Source organism: Centruroides sculpturatus, unplaced genomic scaffold (assembly GCF_000671375.1).
Source record: "Centruroides sculpturatus isolate CEXI.00-Female unplaced genomic scaffold, Cexi_2.0 scaffold1005, whole genome shotgun sequence".
NCBI lineage: Eukaryota > Metazoa > Arthropoda > Arachnida > Scorpiones > Buthidae > Centruroides > Centruroides sculpturatus.
In genome coordinates this window covers 198,146-208,184 of record NW_019385238.1, presented here as the reverse complement: position 1 = coordinate 208,184, position 10,039 = coordinate 198,146, and the positions used below count along the sequence as shown (strand labels likewise).

Sequence of the window (10,039 nt, the reverse complement as noted above, 5' to 3'; positions counted from 1 at the left end):
CTTTTTCTTCCATTAAATCCAATTTTTTATCTACCTTATTATATAAATATCTTTTAAATAAATTATTTTTTTCGGGTATTAAATTCACTTTTTCATTTAGTACATTTTTAACTCTTTCAAACAGTTTAGGTACATACATCATTTTTACACATTTTTTATCTTTTTTAAATTTTTTATTTTTATTGTCATTATTATTAGTCCAGTTTAACCATTTTTCTAATATTTTTTTGGGGTAACTATTCAGTAAGAACATTTTTATTACATGTTCTATTTCCATCTCTTGATTTTCTAATTTACTAGTTCTGTTTTTAATTTTTTCTATGTACATTTTGAAGATGTTAAATTTCATAGCTTGTGGAACGTTGGTTTTATAATTTAGTACCTTTGGTATTTGCATAGGTTTTATAAATTTTCTGAATTCTAATTTGTTGTCAGTTCTATTAATGGTTATGTCTAAATAATATGTGTACAGAAACTATTACTACAGGTGATATAATAAAGAAATTTTGTTCTTTCCTGAACTAACTCTCATTGCTGTGTCAATCTTTAAACACCAGCTTATGTCCTATTAATAAATTAAGTCCAAGTAGACAATTAAAAATAATATTTCGATAGTTTTGTTTGGTAGTGAAGTGGTCCATTGAACAGCTTAGTAGTCAGCATCTTCTTCAGCTTGATAGATGGAGATATGTGGGAAGTGTCTGTACCTTCTAACACATTTTGGGCAAAATATGTCAGTTTGGAAGAAGATAGATACTTGAGCCAACACGAAGTAGACCCATCTGTGTAGATATGAATGTCTGCATGATTATCCATGGAGGAAGCAAGATGACACCAAATGTACTGTACCCTGCGGTTAACCTTGTTTACAGGGTGACGATCACAGATAGTAGGGTAATTGCAATATGGTAGCATACGAACAGCCGTAGATAAAAGTAGAGAATGTTGTTGAGCCTTGATGTTTGTAGTTCTGATGTAATAGATTAGAACCTTTTCTACAATACATAATGCAAAGGAAGGAGCTCTGCTAGTATCAGAGGCATTAGTAGAAACAGTTCTGCAGCACTTTGAAATTCTGATGGCAAACTGTCTTTGAAGAGAGTAATTTACTTGCTACTGAATTTTTACTAGTTACATGACCCTAGCTAGAGGCTGCATAAAGTAGTATTGGTTGTATTGTCCCATTGTATAGAGTTTTATGAGCTTTATGACTCAGTCCCCAGGTGCTCCTAGCACATTTTAGCAGCATGTAGTTTATTTTATTGACCTTATCCAAGATTTAATTAATATGGCAATGGAATATGATTTCTATTCTCTATTGTTTTATTTTGTATGACGTTTCTGTTTACAGGTGCACTAGCTAGTCGATCTGGCAAAGTTTTCTATAAAATTATGCCTAAATATTACGGTTTCTTACACAGGTGGATGGAGGTCTAGAATGGCCGAAATCACCCTTACATAATTTATGGACAGCCCCTTTCTTCAGATCAAGTTGACAAGCTATTGTTTTTTCAATTGATATAGTTGTCAGATCTAATACAATGTCACATGTTGCTTCTTAAATAAGTTTTGAATAATTTTAGTTTTGAAAAACTTCATTCTGCTGTCACTGTCGTCACTGGTAAAGGTAAAAATGTGAGGTATGTTGCAATAATGTCAAAGAAACTACTTGAGACTGCAGTGTGAATTAAAAGTACAGTAAGACCTTGCTTAACACTGCCTTGATTAACGAGGATTAAAATTATCGCGGCATTTCATTGATTATTCCCAAACACTAACCAATCAAGAAAAGGTGGCAATTCGTCGTAGCTCTGTACTTTCTTTATGTTTTTTATGTGCAATTTTGGAAAAAATATAACATCATGGATGCCATAGGCAATATCGACTTCACTTGGCAAGAATTAACTGATAAATGCATGAATGAAGTGTGGAAGTTATGGCTGAAGGTATCCAAGAATTCTCAATGAGAAGAGTCTATCACTGTATTGTTAGGTTGACCAAATTATCAACCTAATTGATACAGCAGGACTAGGAGATGTAGACGAGCAGGATAGTGAAGAGTTACTTCAGGTTTCTGGTGAGAGACTTACCAATGATGACCTGCAAGAACTGGCAAAACAAGGAATTCATGTGCAACTGGAAAATAGTGATTCTGAAAATGAAGAACCCAACGAATTTCTCTACAGATTTCCTTAGTAAAAGTTTGGTAAGATAATCGAAATCGTTGATCAAATTGTAGCGAATGATCCAGATTTTGAAAGGAGTGCAAAAGCAAAATGAGGCATTTTGGATACGATCTACTGCTAACAACATTTGCTTAACAAAAAATAAAGAAAGCGACAAATGATCATCACTAGATGGATTCATTGTAAAAAATTCAAGAATTTCAGAAAAGCCAGGACCTTCATCACAAAAAATGAACTTTACATTTCTGTGTGCATATGTTTGTGTGTTATTTAACTATCCATCAACCAAAGCCGAATATTATCAGGCTAGAAACGGCATAATACTAATAATTTAATAGACAATTTGGCATTAGAGTTAGGCGTTAGGCACCATCTCTTGATAAATTTAATAATTTTAGAATTACTGGAAGAAAAGAATCAACCCAAAGCATGACTCCATCAACCAAAGCCGAATATTATCAGGCTAGAAACGGCATAATACTAATAATTTAATAGACAATTTGCCACTAGAGTTAGGCGTTAGGCACCATCTCTTGATAATTTTAATTAAATAATTTAGAACTACTGGAAGAAAAGAATCAGCCCGGAGTAGAAGTTGAACCCACAACTCCTGCTTACATTGCAGATGCATTGCCAATTATGCTACCGGGACCTCCNTACTGGAAGAAAAGAATCGGCCTGAAGCCAGACTCGAACTCACAACTCCTGCTTACCTAACTCTAATGCCAAATTGTCTATTAAATTTTTAGTATTATAGCCGTTTCTAGCCCGATAATATTTGGTTTTGTTTGATTGATAGTTTTAATCATATTGGATATAGTGAAGAAAGATGCTTGACTGTGTCATTTAACATATATTACTATGCTAATTAACATAACTAACTTAAAATTAAAGTAAAAAAATTTTTTATTGGGTTGTGTGTTCCCCTTTCCCTATTTACTCTATGTTAAAATGACTTGTTTTGTTTAGCGCTTTGTCGTCTAGGAACTCATCCCCTGCGTTAAGCGGGGTCTTATTGTAGTTCAGCAACGTCACATATAGAAGTAATTTTTTACCCGAGTATAAAAACACATTTTAAATCAAAGCAGTTGAGGTCCAAAACTAGGCGAAATGTGGGAGGGATATGCCGATTCTAACAATTCTGATCCTTCTGGAATATTTTTATGAAATGATGCAACAAGATACGCAGGTGAAAAGCACTTAAAAACTGTACATAATTGTCGAACAGATTCAAATCTAATAATTAATTGATTAATTATTAAATCCCAAAATTTTTTTACAAATGTTACAAGTTTTTTTATTTTGCTCTTTCTAACTTGGCATCTTCATGATTCGTGTGCTTGGAGCAGTTTGCTCCAACTACTCCACGATATCTACACCTCAACATTCATCTCCAGTTTTGATACAGGATGAACTGTGTTTAATAGCTACACTGTATGCAATGGTGAGTATATTGTTTAAGTGAAGATTCCTCAAAAGCTGGAAATTTCTTGTAACCGACCAGAGACCACCTTCCTTACTTTTACCAGCAAACAATTTTATTATAACAGAAATAATTTTGGTCTAATTTAAAACATTATTCTAAACAATAGAACATTATAATTTCAAACGCTTGGTTTTTTGTTCAAAAACCCAAAGAATGGTTTTTAAAAAGGCCAAAAATGTTTGTATAGTAATAAAATTGTTTTCTATAGTAAGGAAGGCGGTCTTGTTGGTCACTCTCCAAGTTTAAATATATTAGCTATTTAGTCTGCACTTCTCTCTTCATACCTACTGCCCATCATTTCAATGACCAAAAGCAAAAAGCTAATATTTGCACAACTGCCTATACCATATTTAGGACCTGTTACTTTGCAAATTGGTCACACTTACTATCAAACCTCAATCATCACTCCACGGAATTCTATGCAATGACAGGGATTCTTTTTCACTTTTGGAGTTCAAATAATCCCATTACAGCAAGCGCAAATGGGAGCAAAGGTCTTTTACATAGATGCCGCAACCAGAAAGTTATTAAGCCATTTATTTAAATTAATGATGGGATAATGTTTAAAATAGAACACCCTCTATAACTTTAAGTTGTTTACATTTGGCTCTATACAGTAGACCCCCCCTATAACACTTAGATACATTCCACGTTAATCGAATTTTACGTTGTAGGAATGATTAAATACATGAGCCAATCGTAGCTCGATAGATGGGAAGTTTATGGGCTAAGGCTGTTTGAAAGGTTTTCTTCTATAAAATTAACCGATTCTAGACTAATTCCACTCAACATTTCCAAAACACGTATAATTTTTTGGGAATAATCTGTATAAACTATGCTATAAACAAAAAATTATAGGATTACTTACCGAGTGTGCACCATTCGACTACGCCCGTTGTTCAAAGCTTGTCATCGTCGCGGAACAGCACACGAAACGGCGGCCGCGATTTCTGATAAATAATTTTTCGCAGAAAAATAACTTGACCTTTGGAGACATCATTAATATAAATAATTTTTATGGCCGTTGAATAAGAAGTGTTTCTTTCACAAGAAATGTATAAAATTAGTGCTGTATTAGACTTACGGTACCTAATTTACATACTGTACAGACGATAATAAACTCAACTTACTAGCCTAAAATCTCCGTAGCGTGTTGCCAGGCGGCAGAAAGCATATATATAATTATAATAAAGTTACAATAAATTAAGTTAATATATAATTATATATACAGTACCTAATTTATATAAAATTAATATATGATTATATGTACAGTACCTAATTTATATATAATACTGTACAGACGATAGCAAACTCAATTTAGCCGTTCCATAGCGTGGCGCAGGGCTGAGGAAAGTAGTTCGATTGCTCATCCATTATTGGTACAGATTCTATCAATCTTGTTGCGAAACGAGTCGGCGACGACGTTTTAGCAGCTCCTTTATACGTATGTTGTTACAATTTTTTCGCTACGTTATAGGAATTTTTGTTATAGGAATGCACGTTATAGGGGGGTCGACTGTATTTGCATATTTTACCTAAAAATAATGATTTTGAGAGGGTAAAGTGGTGCTGAACATTCTAAATTTAAGGCACACTCCAACTTTAAGTTTCGAAAAGTACAAAGAAAAATTAAATTTAGTCTAATATAAGGAAGAAAGTGGCATTATTAAAGTTTTTAAACATACTAATTGTGTATATTTTAAACATTTACTTAATAAAATTTGATTTCATTTGCAACAGATAATGTTAAAGCGCTATTCAGGAGGGCCAAGGCTCACGTAGGTGCATGGAACCCAGAAGAGGCTCGTGCCGACTTCCGGCGGGTGGCAGAACTGGATCCCAGCTTGAGTAACGTCATTAAAAATGAACTAAAGCTTCTGGATCAAGCTGAAAAGAAGAAGAACCAAGAAGACAAAGCAAAATTGTGTGGTAAAATATTTTCCTGACTAAAGCATCTGTTTATTTGTAAATTGTAACAATATATCAACAGTCCTTTAGCAAGTCATATTTATAAGCCAATTCTTGATAGAAAAGAGCAAACTTTTCCATATTTACGTTTTAACTCGCAAGTCAAAATTGAAAAATCGAGGAACTTGCCTCATTTTACATTTATATATATTGTGAACATGAGAAATAATACTAGAAAAAGTTTATTTGTATCATTGTTGCTATGCTTTTGTATAAATTGTATATATAATATATTGTAACTAGTCATTTTCGTTACAAATAATTGCATCATTGTTAAAAATGTTCATTGTATCTTGCATAATAAATAAAATGATGATATTTATTTTATATTATTGTTCTATGAAGCTAGTTTTTAGCACTTTATGGAAGATGTTAAACGAGATTTCAATTATGAATACATCTGGTTTTTGTCTCAATAACACCAAACTATGTTTTCTAACGTTCTTCGTGCATTGTTCATTTCGGAACATTACTCAAGATCATGTCAGGTGTGGTCTGGACTGGTCCTAAACACTTTTTATAAACTTTGATCATTGTAATTTCACATTACTACTATTTATTGTTCATTGTTTGTCTAAATTAATGAGTGCATGCTTGAGAGTAAATGAATAAAATATGTAACACAAAAGTTTCCTCCCAGCAATCAAGGGATATTGTTGTTTTCAATAACCAGCAGTTACATTGTAAGGGGAAATAAGTAGACATTTGAATTCAAATATCCATAACATCTTAAGTTATACATTAAGCTTAGGACCAATAAAGAATTATGTGTGGGCACTAAGAGGGTCTTTTTTTTGTATCTGTTCCGGGCCTCTAATGGGTCGAGCAGGTGACAAGATATAGCCCATTAGACCACTCACGAAAAATTCTTGGGATTGTTCACTTGGATTTGATCCTTCGTCTCTTGGGGTGGTAGGAAATGCCTTAATCATCTCGGCCACCTGGTTCTGAAAACTATTTCTGTGGATGTTTATTGAAATATACACAAGCAGTTAGATTATGCTATACTTGAAAATGTATCACTTGACAGTGGAAAATGTAACGAAATTATCTTTTAAATCATTTAGCACTTGGAGCAAAAGTACATTTTTACATAATACATACATACATAACAATTGAAACATGGAACGTGTGTCATATACACTTATTGAAACTTATTGTGTAATTTTATCTTAAATGAGAATCAAATATGGAAGCTTCCTTATTGTCTTTAAGAATAACCTGTCACCAGCAGAGAACCCATTATAGATTCACATACAATAAGGACTCAGTTGAATCTGTGGTGCCAGCCTGCTGATCTGAGGTATTCTGAAGAATTGCAGACCTTGAGAATTTTTCATAGGTCTATCATTTAATGTCTTCTGTCTTTGTTGACAGACTGGCATTGCGAACAGGACAAAATGGAAATAGGATATATAGTGATTCAAATGTTCACGTAAGTTTGGATTTTTACCTTTTAATGTATTGAAATATGCAAATTTTAATGCTCATTAATATTCCTACAATGGTCCCAGCATGTAATTTTAAATAATCTCTCCTGGTTAGCACAGAATGTTAGGATGTTCAACAATCAGGCATTCAAACATTTTCTTGTCTGTTTAACAATATGATTTTCAAAGGTAGAAATATCAAGCAATGAGTTGCATTACTTTCCTGGCAAAATGATAAATTGTGTGGGGTGCCATCTGTTACGAGGGCTTATTTTAAAAGCTTTCTAGATTATTACTATTATTATAAAATAGCAAAAAGCTTAATTCTGAAGGTAGGGATGAGTTGTAAATACTAACTAGGAGTAAAATATTAAGTCAGACTACACTAGAGACGACAAATCATCCACTATTTTCCCACTCCCTTGACCTTTAACCGCCAAAATTTAATTGAATCAATGCCTCTTATGATACAAAAACCTCCCTGCAAAATTTTTGACAAGGCACAGGAGTTACCAGGCTTCAAATTTGGTGAACAAAATTGCATCCTCTAACACACACACACACACACTGATACATACAGTAAAAGACCTCTACTTTTTTGCATTTCTGAAACTTTCAACGTCCGAGTCCAAAAATGGGAAAATTTTGAAGTGTCATTTCCAAGATGGCCATATTTTCATTCATAGAAAACAGTTTAGGAAGTGTTGGATACAAATAATGTTGAAAAAATATCACAGTTTCGTGTGATATCAGATATAAAACATGGTGCGGGTTTACTATTGTTATGGGATTATATAGACCTGGAAATTTTGTTCGAATTGATGGCAGAATAGAATTAAAGCCAAAAATGTTTCCTTGAACAAATGGCTAAAACTAAGCTTCATCAGTAGTACATTGAACTGTTATATTGCCCCCAGCCTCCAGATTTAAACCTAAATATGAAAATCTATGGGATTAATTAAAATGTGTGATATACATGTTTTTGAACCAGTCAACAATACCCATGAAAGAGGAACGGGAACGAGCACTCGGGCACTTTAGAAAGTTACTTTTTCCGAAAATTGACAGAATTCCTCAAAGAATTAGTGATGTATTTAAGGCTAAAAGTGCCATACTTATCATTGACGAGCCTCCATTCTGCTGATTTTCTCCTAACGTATGGGGGAAACCCTAACTCATTACCAAACCCCTAACTTACCCACATTACTGTGTAATCTGAAAATGTATTTACTCGTACTATATAGTTTTTCTTAACGTGTAACAGATGAAAATATATACTCTTAGTAAATATGTTTCCTCGAAGCACGCCATGCAGTAACAAAATAATAGTGCAGAAAAGACTAAGTATCACAATGTAAGAAAATTTTATTAAAAGTTCACTAAAGAAAAAGATTACAATTTTCTTACTCTCAACATTCCAGTAAAATAAAATATTGAATAAAAAGTGAAATAAAACATGGACGTGTCTATACAAATTGAATACTGTATAAAAGTATGTAGACAGTTTACCATGCTGTGCAGTCCGAAACAAAAAGATTACATCAATAACAACAAAAACAGTAAATTTATGCCTGTTCTTTGTTTCTGTGAAACTTTTCATGTATGCTGGCGTTGATTCTAGTAGTAAACTCCATCCTGCACTGTTTACAAACGTATATAGTCATCCATTCTTCCCTGTAACACTTATGAAATTGTTTCGTATCCTTGTGGACATATTTAATCGCACATTTGTCGCACGAAAATTCGTCCAGACTGTGAAGATGATTGTTTTTAAATTCGAACGATTCGTCAGGTTGCTGTTTTATCCATTGTGAATCAAGGCACTCCGATACATCATCATATGTCTTCTCTTCCTTCTTTATTGTCTGTGGAACTTTAGGAATACTTTCGGGTGGAGAATTGACGGGCGCCTCACAGTCTGCTTTTTCTGTTTTTATCGACGTATTACTAAACCATTCTTTACTGTCCTTTTTCTCTGTAATACAAAGAGACGTATCAACATTCCTTAATTTTCATTGCAAAAATATATTTTTTACATACCTGAATGTTTTGGTGCTTCAGCCATTGCAGAGTGTGTTTAAGTTTCAACTAATGAACTTTATCGAGGTGATAGCGTCAAAAAGACGAATTTTAATTGGGGGTTACTATTGAAGGTTTCAATAACGTCAACTTTAACGTACTGTGTTCAGTTTTAGCAATAATAAATAAAACTGCAAAGAGAGAAATCAGCACTTGCAACACTAAAAACAGACTATCACTTTACCTTCTCGAATTCTTTACAGAAGAAGTAATAGAAAACAACCAAGAATGGATCGAATCTTTCGTTTCTTTACTCGGCTATTGGAGCAACTTTAACAATTACAACAAACGTCGATTAACATTGAACATGTAGCGTCAAGACTTTCACTTCTCACTAGCAAAGGAAGGAATACAGCAAACATGTTTCCTCACCTTAAGTACAACTGTGGCTACGGTATTTGCATAAGTGATGTAACAAATTATTTTTATTTTATGAATTCGTAATATTTGGTAAAGCATTTAACTGGTAACTATTCGCGAATAACCCGAATATTAATATAAAATATAATATTTAAATATTTACTACAGAAAAAATTAATGTTAAGAAGTTATGGAAATGAGAATATGAAATTTTATAAGCAGTTAAATTCTTCGTATAACAATAATTATTATTTACAATTATTATTAATATACAGACAAATCTCTAAATAATAACCACGAATATAAAACCTAGAATGGTCAGTATTTGGAGGTGATTATTATTGCAGGTTCGACTGTATTAATTTATTATGTACAGATGAACGTAACGAAATTTTTAGCCCCCACCAGTGGGCGAGTGGTCTCCGTTGCCGCTCATAGCGGTGACCAGACCCTAAACACTGGAAAGTTTGGTCGTGGGTTCGCGCCGCGATCGGACAGGCTGGCTGCTTGGAGTTTTCCGGGTTTTCTCC

The 10,039-nt window shown here is 33.4% G+C and overlaps 2 protein-coding genes across 2 annotated transcripts in view; one reads left to right on the top strand and one right to left on the bottom strand.

The window, feature by feature from the left end:
* The window catches only part of LOC111636570 (AH receptor-interacting protein-like), a 29,056-nt gene extending 23,111 nt beyond the window's left edge, over window positions 1-5,945 (top strand). The window contains exon 5 of the mRNA XM_023381847.1: window positions 5,413-5,945. Within this exon, the coding sequence (XP_023237615.1) occupies window positions 5,413-5,618 (206 nt within the window). The 3' untranslated portion in view covers window positions 5,619-5,945. The remainder of the gene's footprint in view (window positions 1-5,412) is intronic.
* Window positions 5,946-8,571: 2,626 nt separating this feature from the next.
* LOC111636573 lies at window positions 8,572-9,511 on the bottom strand. The gene is made up of 2 exons (XM_023381850.1): window positions 9,111-9,511; window positions 8,572-9,045 (listed from the first exon to the last, which is right to left on the bottom strand). Exons 1-2 carry the CDS (start codon window positions 9,133-9,135, stop codon window positions 8,636-8,638), a joined length of 435 nt encoding a protein of 144 aa, XP_023237618.1. The 5' UTR covers window positions 9,136-9,511; the 3' UTR covers window positions 8,572-8,635.
* Between the last annotated feature and the right edge of the window lie 528 nt (window positions 9,512-10,039).